This window comes from Accipiter gentilis, chromosome 8 (genome assembly GCF_929443795.1).
Source record: "Accipiter gentilis chromosome 8, bAccGen1.1, whole genome shotgun sequence".
Lineage (NCBI taxonomy): Eukaryota > Metazoa > Chordata > Aves > Accipitriformes > Accipitridae > Astur > Astur gentilis.
Window position 1 is genome coordinate 42,515,586 of NC_064887.1, and position 18,262 is coordinate 42,533,847.

At 40.9% G+C, this 18,262-nt stretch overlaps 1 protein-coding gene across 1 annotated transcript in view; it reads right to left on the reverse strand.

Moving 5' to 3' along the window:
• The window catches only part of ELL (elongation factor for RNA polymerase II), a 58,164-nt gene that overhangs the window by 29,302 nt on the left and 10,600 nt on the right, over positions 1–18,262 (reverse strand). Inside the window, exon 2 of the mRNA XM_049807563.1 lies at positions 1,441–1,488. Coding sequence (XP_049663520.1) covers positions 1,441–1,488 — 48 coding nt within the window. The remainder of the gene's footprint in view (positions 1–1,440; positions 1,489–18,262) is intronic.

The window sequence follows — 18,262 nt, forward strand, 5'->3', positions numbered from 1 at the left end:
AGACCCATGTGAAACCCACTACAAGAAGAGCACAGTGGCTACGGGCAGTGGAGCATTTTAAGCTGTTCTGATTCATTTTGCTACATTTCCTTCCAGGAGGAAGATTAAGTAAAAGGCATTTCTAGAACTTAAGCAGCTTTACAGGAAAAGTTAGGTGTAGATCCTCACAAGGTGCTCTACAAAGGGGAAGGAAAGCATTTGCAGTTTTTTTAGCTTCTTTATTACATGCAAAGCCATTTGCTCATCTAATAGCGACAAATCATGCACCCTTAAAAGTTTTCCTTGTCACTCGCTTCTAATTTTGCCAAACCTCAGTGGCAGATTTTTATCTAAGCTTTCATGCTAGGCTTTCTGGGAAGTTTAATTGTAAACATAGTAAAAAACCTGGAAATTGCTCCTTTCTTTATTTCCCAGGACAAAAGGTTTGTATTTTTCTTCTTAACTTACAATAACAATCATGTCTTTCCTGCTACATTTTGTTAAAAGTACTATGTACTATTAATGAGACTAATATCACAAGGTACAATATGGACAAAGAGAAATGTGCTAGACTTTAATGCCTACTTAATTCAAGGCTTTTTGAAAGTTTTATTTTGCCACCACAAAAAATTAAGAAGTTATTTACAACTGAGTTCAGATTCTTAAAAAAAAAAAATTAAATTCCCCTTCTTTATGCAGAGCACCGAAGTTAAACACACACCTTTTTTTATCTAAAAAGGTATACAAATGACATTTTTAAAGTTCACTGAAAAGTTGCATTACTTTACCAGAAACACTACCAATTAAATCGCAACCTTGTCAGTAACTGGTATGACAGACGGATTCAAGCATCTATAAATATCTTGGACAAATTCAGTCATCGGAACAGAAGTTAAAGAAATAAAACTCCTAAATATAAAAAACTTTTGGTACTCACAGAAACTGCACAGTTGTTTAGACATGCATATTAAATAAAGCTTCAGTACATTCGTAGCAGCCTCCAAGCACTGCTACTGTAAATAATGGGTACCCAATAAGTCTTGCACCAAGTTTACCAGGCTTGGCATGGCGTTTCCTCGGGACACAGGCGAGGTTTCCATGGATTGCTGCACCCACCACAGGACTGCCATCAGTGAACTCTCCGTTTCCTTGTTCTACCCAACAGCATGGCCTTATAAAACTAAATTTCACCACCAGCAACACCGGTGGTGCTAGTGCTATGGATTTAGAAAGGTTAGAAAATAAAAAGAGGGGAAAAGTTTTTATGAAGAGATAATCCATGCAATCAATGAACACACACTCTTTCCTGGACCACATCTGAACATCACATCTCTCACTTTCAGAAATCAGAGCATCATTCTTTGAACTGGAATAGGACAGACACACAGAACCAATACTTTACGCAGATTAATTGTATATGCCAATAAAGAACTTTCCAAGGCAACCCACATACAAACTTACCCCTTGGCTTCCTTGAAACTGGATTACTGGTTTTGATGTCACAGCATCCTACAAAAACAAGTGGAAAAAAAATTAACTTAGAGAAATTTAAAGCTCCAATATTCACTGCCAAAAAATACTCAGCTTGATTTTTCACCTTTTTTTTTTTAAAAAAAAAAAAGGAAAAAGGTTCGGGGAAGTATACAGAATTCCAAGCAAGAAAATACAAAACCTCCTGAAACAGCAATTTGTACCTGTAATGTCACCAGTGCTACCCTTACTTCAGAAAAAGAACAGCTCTGAGATGATACCCCGATGGGCTACACTCAGTTCCTTCCTGACCCCTAAACCACATTTAAGGCACAGAACAGCTTAGCTGTGTATCTTTGGTGCTTATGTAAGTTTTGAGTTAAACAGTGGATATTTGAAGGGAAAATTTATTACAGTTCTAGGTCTGAGAACACACTAAGCAAATTTTTTCCAATAGAAAGCTGGCAATTCATTGGAAAAGCAAACTGCAACTTCATTGCAAAATACTGTTGTTACATTGCCCATTTCAACAATCGGCCTCTTCCTCCATACTAGTTTGCTTACATTTCAAGAAGTCATACTCCTGCTAGCTCGAAAACTCATTAAATTTGCTCAAGACAGAAACACCACTGAATTTCAGCCTTTTTGCACTGTGACTGCACTTTCTGCTTTACCGTGATTTTACAAAGATCACAAAGGCTTTGGAATTCAAACTTTTACCTGAGGTTTCAACTATAGGGAAATAAAATAATGTATGCAACCCAAGCGCCACTAAGTTAAAGTAAGTTTTTAGTTCTTAAATTTCAGAAGAATCATGGCTATATTGGTTTTATTTCCTAAGTCACACAAAACATTCCAAGACACACTAAAAGACACCCTCCTAGAGCACAGGAGTTGTGCTCCACGGGGTGGAAAAACACGCTGCCTGTGGGATCCCATTGTGAAGCCTTCCAAAGGGACAGAAGAATTTACAAATAGGTTGAAATGTCATTTAGGAGTGAACACATTGCCACATATACAGGAGACACATTTCAATGGGAAAAACACCAAGAAGAGTTTAGGAGACAAAGTCCAAACGGTGCATTTGTATTGTCACAATTTTGTATCACAGTTCTCGCATCTCCCAGCATTATAAAGAATCACATCAACTTCCACAGGATTACAGAAACAGACATTTACATTTAGCAGCAAAAGAGTTAACAGCTTGAAAGCCCATTAAGTTTATCATCTCTCATAAAATCTTTCCAAATGCCTTCAGCCCAGGAGTGAAGAATCTAAGCCACAATATGCTGACATTAACAACAACAAAAAAATTCACCAGCGAGAAAGTATCCTTCTAGCACACATGAATAAGCTCATACCAAGACACAGTCTTCAGAGCCTTTTAAGAGCCCATCCAATACAATTTTAACAGATCTGCATCACACCCTAGATTGTTACAAGATATTTATGACAGTGAGTAAAGCAAGAATATGCTTGAAGCTGACAGCACTCACTGTGTTGTATAGCGAGTTTTATAGACCCGAAACAACCTTCATAAAGAAACAATAAACAACATCTTGCTCTTCGTACAGAGATCACTGAATTCCTTGAGTGCCACGACATTGCATACCACAGCACACTGTTCATAGAGAGACTGGCCAGCTTTTTGTTCATGGTGTCAGCATGTACTGTGCAATGTGTCCAGAAATTCATATGAACATACTTGAGAAAATAAGCATTTGAAACATTAAAAAAATCTGGATTAAAAAAATCTCAACATGGATCTTGTACAGCTAATTACAGATTTGTGAACTTCTGCAATTAATTTTGGAAAATTACTTAAGTGGAATAAAAAGGTAATATGAAGCATGTAAGTAGAATAACAGGCAGTAACAATACAAAAGTACTGTTACACAAATCAGGACAAGCTTTAATTACAGAACTTATAAATTCCCTAATCTACATACAAAATGGTTTGAAGTTAAATGTGTAATCGCAACCTTAAAAATGAATGTTCATACGAGTTAAATGGTGAACTTTAGCTTTATTTCCTTGAACCCCTGAAATACAGTTTTTCCAAGTTGTCTGTGCCTAATGGCTGCTGGGTTTGGTGATCTGCCGTATAGGAGTATCAGTGTTATAACTCCCTACCACACTCCACAGAAGGGATCGCAGGGAAGAACTGGGTATTGAAGAGTCACTGCACCATCTCAACACCCCTTGTACGGAGAGAAAGGGAAGGGTCTTGGCTTCTCAGCAACACCACCCCATACTTACACAGGCATCGCTTCCCTTCTGCTGATGCCCAATTCCTTGGCTACAGATCATTTGAGAATGCTCATGGAAGAAGAAAACACACACGTACCCTAACCTAATTAAGGATATGAATTTAAGTACTTTTATTAGATGAAATTAAATTCCTGCAGGAACACCTTCATTCAGAACAAAAGCAAACAGGTGAATTAAACTAAACCAAATTAAAAACATATTTCAATTTATATCTTCAGTTAATTTGGATTAATTTTCCTCAATGTTCTTGTACGGGCAAACCCCAATTTTAAAAGAGTTCTTGCTACAACTTCCAAAATCCCTCCATCATCTTCTAAAGAGTCACCCAATTCTTCTTCCTTAGCAATGCCAAGACAGCGACCTTCCTTCGTTACAGTTTCCTAGAAATGCTGTCCCATCCACCTTTAGTGGGAACAAGGTCTTTCCCTCTTGCTGTCCTTCTTTCCTTCCAATTAAAACAAGCTATCTTCTCAGCCCTAGGACAGGACCACGGTACTGCTGTGGGTGCAAGTCTGCTTTTTCCAGAGTACACCAACTTACAGGGTTCAGGAAATCTTTGGTAAATCAAGGATGCTGATGAAACTTCACCTGTGTTCAATTAAGAGGCAAAACAAGACAGATCTGTCCAAGCAAGTGGGCCACCTGGACAGCCTTATTTTCCACCTCACAAATTCTAGCTTTATTCCTCCATGAAACTCACTATATTTAAGAATAGTTACTAGAAGCTGATTAGGAAAAAGACAAGAGTCTAAGCAAGAAAACAACAGTTCAAGTATTTTAAACCAGCCACCTGTCAGTTCAACAGGTTTTCTGCTGCTGCCAGGTACCAGATGTTCACCTCTGCATTTAACACACTCATCCATAACAGTTGGATGCTGTTGAAGAGGTCCAAGTGTGAATAAGCACGATTGCTGGGACATGCGGGACCAGAGAACAAGCGACTGCCACGCAAGAATAATGAATTTCTGAACTATGCATACACCAAGAGCAAGCAAAGCCCCTTTAAACACACCTAAGACGCATGAATTACATGTCTGCTCCGTGCTCACTATTGTTTTGACAAAAGGCTTCCTGACGCAGGACTAAAAGGTTAGCAAATCATTACCACGTCTCACTGTTTGCTAGTTCCTCCAATAGATCTTTAAGAAAATGCGTCAAGCTTCCTCCCATCTTACCGTAAAGAGAAAATGAACTGTTTTAACAAACTGGAGAGTCCTTCCCCCAGTCAAACTCACCAATGCCCCAAAGCTCCATAGGAATAGCTTCCAAAGGCACATCTGAACTGCAAAAGCATGGCTGTACTTTTCCAAGATGTACCCAAACTTAAACTGCCAGCTTCACTGCATCTACCTGACTTGCAAACAGACCCTCAAAAGGAGGCTGAATAAACCCCACATCAGGTGACAACCTAGCAATTTACTCCATAAATATTCACTTATTTGCTCTCTGGAAAGAGCATTTCCATGCTTCTGTGCCCAGTTCATTGCCTTCCATAGTTCCTGCTGTATTCTTTGGACACGATGAAGAAACAAAGCAGCAAGCTTTCAAACAAAAGCTCTGCTCTGGGATGCCAACGTGAGTCAAATCCCACAGACCCAAGTATTTTTTTGTCAGACGGTCATCCAGATACCATAGGATTATTTCAAAAGTCATGAGATTAAACCAAAAAAACCTGAAAAACTCATCCCCAAAGCTCCCACAAAACATTTGTCTTGTATTAGCATGGTATTATGCTCATCTTCATCCTCCAGCTTCCCCAGGCTAGAGGACAGCTAGTGACCCTTATTACACACTCTGAAAGCTCACAGAGGCAGTGGCAATGGGCACAGTTCCTCGCACTTGAATATTCCAGATGTGGCACGTGGAAGCTCGAGTAAAGAGTAGGAGGAACAAGAAAGCGTCAATAAAACACACAAAAATTGAATGTAAAACTAATAAAATACTTTTATCGGGTATGATCAAAGCTGGTATGAGGTTTTAAAAGTGTTTAGTGGAAAAGCTGGATGGGATATTCCTACACAGTACCAGAAAGGACATTTGAAATCCTCAGGTCAAGTAACCAGTTGGAATCCTCCCCATTTCTTAAGGGAAATACAGATAATTAAAGATTATGTTGTTTCGAGAAGTTCTGTTATGCATTTACTGGAATTTATATTGGAGGCAGTGTTATATGGAAAATATTTGCCTATACTTAGTATCGGTGTATTTGTCTGTTTTCTTGAATGTTAAGAGGCACAAATGCCGAGCAAACAGAGCAAATGAAAGCTTACCCTTATTTATGTTGGAACAAGGGAATTATTTTCAGAATTTAAAGCTTCTTGCAAACATTTAAAATTAGTAGCAAGAATTCCAATAAATATACAGAGAAACTATAAAATCATGCTAACCCCAAGGCTGGTATTAACAGGACATTTTGAACTGTCACGTGCAATTCCAGCCAGGTAAAGCTGCTGCACCTCAGAAGCCAGTTACGAAAAAAGAGCACAAACAGAAATCGTTTAAAATTCATAAATTTCAGACTTGCTAATACCCCAAACTCATCGAAGTTCCTCTTTAATTCTTTGGTTATGACTAGTTTTTGTTTCTTTTGCCCACACAGTGTGGCCCGAATATAGGCATACTCCCTTCTCTACTTACTCCAGCTTTTCAGCACAACTGGGCACAGGATAAAAAAAAGGGTCAGATCCCAGGGTCCAAGAAGATACTCAGTTTGAGCAGACCTGGATGCTTGAGAAAAGGTGTCTTGCAGACCTGAACAGAACTCAGTGATTTAGATTTCCACTTATATTTTCATTTTAAACACACCACACAGACTCTGCAAAGTAAAACAGAGACCAAAACCAAAGCAAATATACCCAGTGTCTGGTTGTGACAGACTCACAAGAGACACCTCAGAGTCCCAAAGTTCATTAGTAGCAAGATATATAAATCCCAGGGGAAATAAATACCTTTGAATATATCCACAACTTCAAGTGACTCTGTGTGAAGTTTACTGGCAGTCAATTAGCCAGAGCTGGCCCAAGAGAGAACCTACTGCATATTAGGCAGAGACAAAAGACTTCTCCCAAGACATTCCACTATTTCAAGGCTTATATTTACCTCCTACCAGAAACACAGCAGTAAAAAGCCTCCTGAATATTCTTTTTTATGTCACATCTATTACTTACAGAATTAAAATACCATCTCCCTGCAACACAATTTCCATCTGCAATTTAAGGCCTCCCAACAACCTCATTTGAAGTTGAGGACACTAACAGACTGCAGATGGGATTGAGTATGCTGAGACTTGAAAATTATAGATCCTATATAATTTTTGTTGACCTAAACTACAAAGCCTTCCAGACCTTTTTATACTACATATGCCTCAGAGACAAGCTACTGGTTTTGCTATTCAAATACAACATTCTCAGGGAAAGAGTCTTGGAAATTCCATGTAAATCCACAACTACTGAAGCAAAAGGTCAGCTTTCTACTCGAGAGGTGTCAGCAGCCACAGCGACAATGGTCAGCTGCCAAGGTGAGAAACACATCCGTGGGGATGCCTCTGGAGTACTTGGGGTCCCCCATGTCCTTCCAGGGATGCCAATATTGGCACCTGCAAACCCCACCGTGCACAAACAGCCTCCGTGCAGGAGCAGCACGGCACCACGGGGCATGACAGGCACTCCTTGGGCTGCAATCCCCAAATTAACTGCTGTACACATTCGCTCACTCCTCCTCTCCGAGATCACCCCATTTATTACTTTGATAAGTGAAATGTTGTCAAACAATGAAACCGCATCTGTCCGTCAGGCCCAGTTCCCCACTCATCTACCCAGTTTTCCTCTCCCCAACATTTAAAAGAAATATTTGTTTGGGGCAAATCAAGTACTCAAGCTTTTAATACAAATATTTTTTTTAAAGGTGCTTTTGATTAAGGTTTAGGAGCTGGAGACTTACCAATTACTCTGTGAACTGTAGTTTGTATTTATTAAAGTCTATCATCTTCCTAATATGCATTAATGGATGCATATTATCACTGTAATATTAAAGCACCTACAAATCCTAGCCGTAACACAGTGCAAGCAGCAATAAAACAATAAAGAGTTTTTATGTCAGCCAAAATGCTATGCTGTACATTTTCAAGTTTTTAATCGCTAAACTGCAAAATACATACTGGCTTCCTTGTTTATAATTGCAGAATTTTAAGTGGGCTATTACAGCACAAAACATCACTTCCTCAGTGGTTTAATTTCCCAGGGTCAAATCCAAAAGTGCCCCTATAAGACAGAACACAAGTTTTATTAAACATGTCAGCTCAAAAAAAATTAACATTACTAAAACTGTGGCTGAGTTACAGAATTTTCAACATCCACAGCTCCTTATTAAAGAAGCATCATAAGCATACAGACTTCTACATCGCTATACAATCTGAGCATCAAAGATACTGTCCCACTTGAAATACAGAAAACAACTACTTCTGAGTAAGTTTAGAGAGTAAGACACATGATTAAGTTAAAAAAAAAAACCAAAAACAAAAACCACAAAACCAAAACTGTAGCCTAATCGAAATGCTTTGTGCCTGCAACGTAAAGCAGAAACTCAGTCCCTAAATGGACAATAGCTTGTATCAGCAAACCAGAAAGCAATTAAACTCCACTGTCATCAAGATGTCACCCCACAGGCACGAGAGCTGAGCTAGCCATGGAGCCTGTTCTCTCATGCATGCCTGGATCTTCTGATCTCATCTAATCCAGGTTAAAAAGATCCTCCTGAATAAAACGCAATGTATTTGTTGATACGGTTCTTAGCTGCAGAATTCATTTGGAAACTTAAACCGAAACAACCAAGTACCACTTCCCCAGGCAACAATGCACAAGCAAGGCAAAACCCCTCAGTACACCTCCATGTCACACAGCTGGCTTTCTTTAAAGAGGAACTAGGGGAAGGGAGAGATGGAGTGAGAAACAGTACATACAGAACCAGGCTGGCTACCCAAACACCCATCCTACACCCTCAAAACACAGGACAGCGGACGGAGGCGGACGCTTGCCAGCCTCACAGCGACAGGCTGCAGCACACGGCACTTCGCCAGTTTTTTTTTTTTACTATGCTGCTATGACAGCGGTCACCCAGCTTTTCAAATCCATCCTTCTTGTTCATTTGTCCTGAGTATGAAGCTCCTTGGTGGGTCTCATCTTTGAAACCCTCTACAGCACCAAACAATTCAAGCAAAACTCACTCCAGTGGTGTTTTACATACAGGGTATTTTACATTTTATGCTCAAGCCCAGTGAAATTTTTTTGTTTCAGCTTGGTAACTTCAAGTAAAAAACTTTCCAGGCACGCTTCAAAAAGAGTCTTTGCTTCCTAGTGCAGAACTAAATTATGTTTTTTTCTGACCCTGTATTTGCAAAAATAAACCTTTAAACTCCAAAAGAACAGATGCCTCTGACACGAAGTCTGATACTCTGATCATCTTTAGCACCAGACCACAAGTCTTGTGAAAGGTAGCTTTGGTAAGGCATCTCCAACTCACTGCGTACACTGAAAAAATCCTGGGACAAACCACACATCGCTTGCAATCATTAAGCCAAGACATTTGGCTAGCACAAGGTACAGTAGTTTTCCACTAGAAAGGAAAGCTACGCATATGTACAATTTAGGCAATGCCTTTCAGGAAGAAAATTAAAAGGAGGCTCAATTCCTTAGAGAAATAATTAAAGTATTGTCACTTGGTATCGAGTTTACTCAGATCACTATAGAGCAGGCGACCTCGTTTGGCTGTAGGAGAACCTGGCTACGCCAAACAGACCAGCATATCTATCAGACCGATTCCTATCCAAGAGCAGGAACCACCAAGCGACTTCTTGCAATCCCTATTCCTAGATTTCTACAGCAATGCAAATACTGTAACCAAGTAACTCTTTTTCATGAACACCAAGATGGATACAGAATCATTCTGTAATAAATGCAAACAAATACACCATCTGAAATGGTTGCAAGAGATGCTGCAGGGATGCAATGGACTGTCTCCGAAGAAAATGCAAGCTTTGGTTTTGCAGACAACAGACCTGGGACTTGCAGAGGACACTGAAAAGTTAAATCTACCTGTCTCCAGAGAAGGGCTCACCTGCTAGGGGACAGGTTACTGCAGAGAAAGAGCCACTGCAAGAGGAGAATAAGACCCAGGGACAGACATAGGGATAGTCTAGTTCATTTTAAGAGCCACAACACTTTGTTACAAATACCACTTTCTCTTCGAATGGCCAGTCGGTCACTGGATCCCATCACTGTTGCTCCCAAGATGTCCAACATCACTGCTCGATGTAATCGGTATCAAGCAGCTGCAGCTCTCCACCTAGCCAAAGCTGGAAAACAGTGCAAATCCACACCAGAACAGGAGGTGATTTGCAGTCTGAGGTCAAAGGGAATGTGCACTGTAAGAAACAGGAAAAGATCAAAGGTGGTTTTGTGGCATCAAGGGCCCCTAGCTCCCTATTAACTCAGATGCAGTTATGTATCTTCAGCACTGATGCAGAAGTCAGCTTCATTTGGGAATCCAAGTCTAGAGACTACAGGCACATTTCCCAACGGTACAGCACTCCTTTTTTTAGTTTGTGTTTTTTATATTTTCTTTTCTGGGGAGTTAAGGGAGACCTACTCTTTGAGTCTAGCAAGAGAAGCTATAATGATGAAGTCTCAACTCTTTATGCCTGACACCAGACTGTCAAGAGAGCTTGAAGGATGATTATGTGCAGTTTAATCATTACAAACTCCCACCAATTTCACTATTAACAAGACAGGGCTACTTAGCAAGGTTTTACTATCAGAAGACCAACAGCCAACTCCCGTGATTTCCAAAGGCTTGCGAAGGAAAGGCTTTTGTGGGGAAAAAAGAACCTCTGCATCCCCCTACAGCTTTCAGCGTCTAGTACAACTGTTCAAAGTAGTCTGGTAATCAATTAAAAATATGACTATAATGAAAGAATTACCAATTCTTAAGACATCATGCCCATTTTTTAGTGCAATAACACAGGACGTCTCCTTCACTCCAAGTAAAAACCCTAGTAGTTTTGATGCAATTACTGCATCTCTGAAAAGGAAGTTTCACTTTGTGTTACTAGATTTTCTGCATCCCTTACTCATTATGAAAGGGTGTTCCAGACCCTCATTGAAACTGACAACCAGTAGCCTTCAAAGCTATTTTAATTTTATTAGTCAGCACTGCATTCTTGAATCAAAACTGACCATTCATTTAAGCACCCTTACCTTTATCTCAAGGTCTCGTCCTGTTCTCCCCAATCCCCAAGACAGTGGTTCAAGTACCCATTCCCCTTTTCCACAAGCACACTAGAAATCAACAAAATTCTGCACAAATGGTTATATTTATTACCATTTTTCCTGAAGGGATTTTTCTTCTGTAACTCAGACTAAAAGCAATAGAAGGTAAAACCAGGAAAGCATAAAACAAGTTGAAACAACATTTCCCAAAGCACTCATACAAAGATAATGCTGTGCCGGCAAAAATTTAAGCACAAACCTAGAAATAAGTTCCATTGTTTTGTTACTTGCAAGCAATTGTACGGAGTTTGGGGAAAAGTTAAATTAACACATCCCAAAGCCCACCCCTTTTTAAAAATAGCAACCTTATAGTCACTTGCTTATACAGGAGCAAATAAATGTTTTGAATAAAAAAGTTAAGTTGGAATTTAAGTCTGCTCATACAGCCTGAATCTACCCCTTTCTTACAGAGCAGTACTGTGTATCGTTTAGCACAGCTAAATCTGTTAGCAGATACTGTGAGTTAAAGATAGGGTAGAAAAAAGGAAGGTAAATATTGGTATTTCTAAAGTGCAGGCAAAGGAAAGCAAACCCTCTCAGATTTGTTTTTTGAACAAGTGGATTTGCTTTGAAACAGTTTTCAACACAAAACACTATCCCACAAAGAAACTTCCTGTTCTGCCTCCATACATTGGAAATACTAATAAGTGTAATAATTGTTAAATATTCTCTTAAGAAAAGTTTAGCAGTATGGCTTCAGCATCTGTACGCATCTGCATTACAAGACAATTTAAAGAGACCTTAGTCTGGCAAGGATCCCATTAAGACATCCATGCTCAAAATTCCCTGGGTAATCATCTCTTGCATGCAACACTACTTGTTTTTGCAGCAGAATTTTATTGTAGCTATCAGATGATCTTGTTAAATTGGGAAAGGACTGAAAAAAAAACTGGCAGAAGGAAACTGAATCATCCAAAATTCCCAACTCTGCTAAAGGTGAACAGTAGTTCTGGTTTTCCCTAAAGGCTTTACTTAAACAGTTTTATGAGCCAAGAATCATTAAGGGGGTTTAGATTTTCTCAGATTAATATTTTAAAAGCCATTCCTCTAGTACAAGGTACCTTGAATGAAGGCTCCTGTGCTTCCTCTGAAAGAAGAGAGAGGTTTGCTAACTGTTTACTAGATGCTGGAGATGTGGCCACCTCTCAAAGGAAAGCAAAAAACTCATGAAAATGCTGAGGAAAACAATTTCAATCATGGAAATCACTTGGCTTGCCACCATCTATCTTAGAAATGGTACTTTTCACCGATTAGCCTTTCTGAAGCAATACAAGCAATACTGCTTTCGGTCTGTTTTGACAATGAAATCAGGTCTGTGAAATGTGAAGATGGAAGCATTTTTGGTTCAATTGCCCAAAAAGGATCGCAGCAACTACCCAGCATTTCTATTTCTGACCCTTCCCACCCTCAATGGGCTCAAACTTGAAACGTGGGTACAACTGAAAAATTATTTCAAGAAACTTCAGTGACAAGACTTAGAATTAGCTATCAAATATAGGGAAGACCAAGATTTGTTTCCCCTCACTGGGGAACGGGAGGCAGAAGTTGGCTGATATGCACTCGCCTGGTAGTGGCAGCAAGCTGGCCAATTCAGCACAGATGCATCCAGGCACCCACAGAATGAAGAGAGGGCCAACGAGGAACCTGATTCTGCAGGATGAGACTTCTCTATTTCTGCTGCTCAGAGCAAAACATCCACCATGAATATTCACCTACTCTTCTGGCCAGCTACATTCTGTTTAAATGCTCCTCTTATTTCAAACTTCACACGTTATTCTGCCAAATTCCTCTCCGGGACTGCTGTGTGGGTCACCAACTGAAGTCGAAGAGGGCTTGGACCACCGCAGAGGCAACTGAAGCAACTCACCTTTAGTTCTCATATTGCTACAAAAATATAATACAAAGGTTTTCCAGCCAAGCATCTTCCAAGATGGCCATAAAAATCAGCATTCTTAACCCAAGACACGAGTTAATGTTTTTTTCTGAACTGCTACCTCACAAAAGCTACTTATGGACATGTATTGGGTTTGCGTGGCAAGGTTTTGGTAGTGGGGGGGCTACAAGGGTGGCTTCTGTGAGAAGCTGCTGGAAGCTTCCCCTCTGTCCAACAGAGCCAACGCCAGCCAGCTCCAAGACGTACCCACCGCTGGCCAAGGCCGAGCCCATCAGCGATAGGGGTATCGCCTCTGTGATAACATATTTAAGAAGGGAAAAAAACAAGTTGCTGAGGCACAAGAACTGCAGCTGGAGAAAGGAGTGAGAACATGTAAGAGAAACAATCCCGCAGACCCCAAGGTCAGTGAAGAAGGAGGGGGAGGAGATGCTCCAGGCACCAAGCAGAGATTCCCCTGCAGCCCATGGGGAAGACCCTGGTGAGGCAGGCTGTGCCCCTGCAGCCCAGGGAGGTCCACGAGGGAGCAGATCTCCACCTGCAGCCCAGGAAAGACCCCACGCCAGAGCAGGTGGGTGCCCAAAGGAGGCTGTGACCCCGTGGGAAGCCCGTGCTGTGGCAGGTTTGCCAGCAGGACTTGAGACCCTGTGGGGGACCCACGCTGGAGCAGTTTGTGAAGAACTACAGTCCATGGGAAGGATCCACGTTGGAGAAGTTTGTGAAGGACTGTCTCCCGTGGAAGGGACCCCACGCCAGAGCAGGGGAAGAGTGAAGAGTCCTCCCCTGAAGAGGAAGGAGCGGCAGAGACAACGTGTGATGAACTGACCCCAACCCCTATTCCCCATCCCCCTGTGCCGCTCGGGGGGGAGGAGGTAGAGAATTCAGGAGTGAAGCTGTGCCTGGGAAGAAGGGAGGGGTAGGGGGAAGGTGTTTTAAGATTTGGGTTTTTTTCTCACTACCCTGCTCTGGTTTGATTGGCAATAAATTTAGTTAATTTTACCCCAAGTCGAGTCTGTTTTGCCTGTGACAGCAACTGCTGGGTAGTTCTCTCCCTGTCCTTATATCAACCCACAGCCTTTTGTTTTATTTTCTCTCCCCTGTCCAGTTGAGGAGGGGAGTGATAGAGGAGCTGTGTGGTGCTTAGTTGCTGGCTGGGGTTAAACCACAACCAGACAATTCTTTATCTGACTGATTTTTACCTTTAATGACTATAAAGCACACACATACCCACTGTGTCGGCCAGACCTAAGACGTGGATGAAAAAGTCACCCTCACACTTAGACCTCAGAGTAGTTAAATAGGTAAAAGAAAGCTTTTCCGTAACCAGCTGTATCGAGTATACGTACTACAAATATTTTGGTTTTAGCTTTTGCACTGTAAAAAATCCCCAACTATCAGAAGAAAATGTTTCCCAAATTAATATAGAAAAGTGTGTCATGATAGCACATCTTAAACAACTCCCCCTCATCCCCATCATAAATAAAGTTTCCATAACTGATTAAACACCCAAGCTCTTCCATCCAAAGCTGAAGGCCATGCTGTGGAAGTGATGTAAAATGACTACAGAACCAGATTTAGAGTCGAGACTTGTTCCATTTGCCCTCTGTCATAAACTTTCCTTCTGTGACCTTATATAAAGCATTTCACCTCTGGGTTGAAACTCCTCCATCTGTGAAACACAGCTAATATTTCCCAGGTGGCATAAGGAGACACTGCCACTTCATGCAGCAATTACTGGAGACCATCCACATCTGTAAGCAAGAGCTGGATTGCACTGTTATCTCCACACCCAGGGTTTCCACCCCAGGGATCCTTAGACCCTAGACGAGGTTCACAGAGCAGCAGGAGACACACGAAAGAAGAAAACTGAGTGTATTAAGAACAGCTTAATAAAACAACTTGTCATTCTGGAAAACTTTTAGAGACGACAGCTCAGGCAGAATTTAAAAACCACAACGTTTAAGCTATACTGAAAAGTAAGAATTCATTTAAATAGCACTTATGCAAGAATGCCTAAGAATTCCAATATTGCTAGCTAGCTCAAAGTCTGTTTAGAAGAAAGGAGTAAGGATACTCTTAAATTACACCAGGTGGAATTCACCAAATACTGAGACACTCCGTCTCAGACTTCAAGCACCATTCCAATAATAGTCTTATAAAAATGCTGAATGGGTACAGTCAGCTAGAACTCTCAGTTAAAAATAAATATTTTAAATGACTTCCAACATACCCGCTTTACTGTGTTCCTCGCCAATCTGTGGGTTTCCAATTACCTGATTTATTTTTTTTTAAGCTATTTTTCTTCCACCTATCAGGTTAAAAAGCCACTCAGACAGAAAGAGAAGCTGGTTAATTACAGCTAGAAAACTGGCTGTACACAAACTGTCAGCAAATGTACAGTTACAGAGCACTTGTGGAAAAAAAAAATCTGTCAGTTTGGCATCTTAGGCATTATATGTAACAAACAGATAATTCACCTTTTCAGACCCAATCAAGGTAACATTGCTTTTATAGCCAAGATGTTATTTTGAGCAGTTTTACCAGCTCTATGTCAGGCTGCTCATGCAGAGCAAGATGAGACATTTAATATGTTAAAATTAAAGCAAGCGATTAAACACAGCAACACTGGGTTACAACTTATAAAACAGGAATAGTGAAATATCAGAAGCTGACAGTTGTTTCTGACCTAGTTTTAACTGGAGAACAGTCAAAGAGCCGAAAAGACTGAGGCGAGGCTGAAGGTGCTGAAATTCCAGTACTGGAGCTTGAAGTGCTGGGGAACAGGATTAGAGCAAAAGCCCTCAGACATTCAGACTACTGACGGAGCTTCACAGCGAACAAGGAACTTAAGGTTCAAGAGCTTTAGTTCAATGTCAAGTGACATCCTGGGGAAGAGGGACAGAAGGGTTTAAGCAAGACAGCAATGAAGTAAGAGGTGCTGCAGGACCTCCTTGCCGTCTTGCTGAACAGTGGCTATGGGGCAGTGAGAAGCCAAGGCTAAGAGGAGATAATCTCAAATTCTGAAAGACAGGAAGAAATAGTTTTAAAACGGCGTGTGTGTATTTTGGAAGATATTTTAGTTGCTCTTCTTCTGAGAATGAGAATGTGCTGTCACACACCTGTGCTCATTTGCATAACGAGAAAAACTAAAACCTCTTTACACAAGCAAGGGCTACCTAGAAATACAGGGGGTTAATGCAGGCAAGAAGAGTGATCCCATTCCAATAAGCTGTTCACATGTCTCCCTCCTGCTCCTCTATTCCGCTGCTCCAGAGTCAAATGTATTTCCACCAGGCAGCCACACACTGGTTTTAAGCCTCATTAAGAAGCAGTATGTTGCTGGCCGGACACATCAGATTTTTAAATGACCTTTGTACTGAGAACAGCGTTACCAAGCTGCTAAGAACAGGGGAAAAAAAAAAGTCCGTTTCCATGATTAGGAGAGCTAAGTTCTGGCTGTTTGCATTTATTTTAGTTCAAAAAAACCCACCTGACAGTAAACCCAAGCCATAAAAAAAAAAAAAAAAAAAAGCAATTCTCTCTGAAGGGCAGCCGTGACGGCATCAGCACTGTTAGCCATTCTTAACATTGTACTTATCACACAAGGTAAACAGGAGCAACTATCAGTTAATGAACAACACAACCCTAAGGGTGAATTTTAAAGAGCATTTCCTCCACTGCGATCTTTTAATGAAAATACAGCAATTCTAACTCACCGAATTTGCTTACGAAAGTACAATTTATTTTAGGACATATTAAGACACCAGGGCTGATTCACTTGCCTATGTGCTCATAAAACGGCTTAAACGAGCTGCTGAAACATCAGCACGATCCTTGATCCTTATCTTCCACACAGCTTTACTACTTTTCTTGCAAGAGAAAAGTATAGAAAGGCAATTTAGAGATCAGATTGACGAACTCGTTCAACCATCCCAGAACAAATCTCGACTAACATACACACTGCTGAGCCTAGGAAAACAAGCCTGGACCAGTTTTCTCCTTGTGCCCAACTATATCCTATTGACACTTAAAGGGAAGCGTAATTACTAGCCTGCTGAAGGTCTACTTAAGACAATCTTCAGACGTTCCTCACAGAGTCAGAGCCAGCCCCGCTGGAAGAGGCTACGATAAACCAAAGTCAGCAGGGCCAGGATTCTAAAGGAATCCCAGAGAAATCTGACCACCAACACCTCACGAGCCAGATCAACCTCAAAAGCTAAAGCAAGATGCTCAGACACAGCTTCTTTTGGCTTTCAGGCAAACAGAGGTGCTCCAATGCTGACCAGGACTCTGGATACACAACTCAACAGAAACTTAGTATTCACCAGGGATGTCACTGAAATTTCCTACCATCTCACCATCTTCACGGGGGAGTTAGCGATTAAGTAATCACAAATGCCAGGGTTTTTTTCTATCACTGAGGGAGGCTGCCCACAAAATGCAGCTGAAAGTATTGAGCAAGACAACCCCACTAGATTTTCTACCATGTTATAACTTCATTTTGTTACATACCCTCTGCTAACACAGCACTGTTAAGAGCCTCCTCGCAAACACCATCTTCCAGGGGTGCTTGCTTTCTCCAATAGAAAAGTGAAGGCAGCTGCCTCAAGAAGCCACTACCGAGTTAAATGAGGTACTCCCTTTCCTTCAGTGAGAAGCACAGAACCCACACTGTTTCAGCTACGTCTTTATTTGCATTGCCAGGCTGGTTGGTAACAAACCTGCTCCAAAAATAAAGTGACAAACAGTAAAAGAAAGAACATACTCTTCTGAACTGGCAAATCTACCTCCAAAAAAAAAAGTCAGATGTTTCTTTGCTCCCCACAAGGACACCTGTGAAAGTTTAGGTTACAACAAATTCCAAAAATGAACATGAAAAATTTTCAGATAAGAACAGTAAAAACATACCACCTCTGCTGACTAAATAGAGATTGACCACACAGCTGCAAAAAGACTCCCTGGGTCCAAGCCCAAAAGCCCCAAGAGATTTCATACATTTAGATAGAGAATCTCTCTTGCCTGACAGAGTGAGTTGAGGCAGTTAATCCAATTCATACATGCAAAAGAAGTGGTATGGCCACTGAGCCGGCACTTAATTGTCTGACCAGAATTTTTGGTCTAAATATAACAATCCATGCAAGTTCTAGTTAGCTGAAACATTTTGCTTTCTTAACTGAGCCCATCTGAGTTTAGAATAAAAGTGTTTCTTCCTGCTGTCAGCGTCTGTAAATTCAGCCTTAATGACAAGTAAAAGGCCTTTATATTGTGTTAAATGGCCTTAATTGTACGAGCACGCTAAAACTTTGAGTGAGAAGCAGGCGGCACCTAC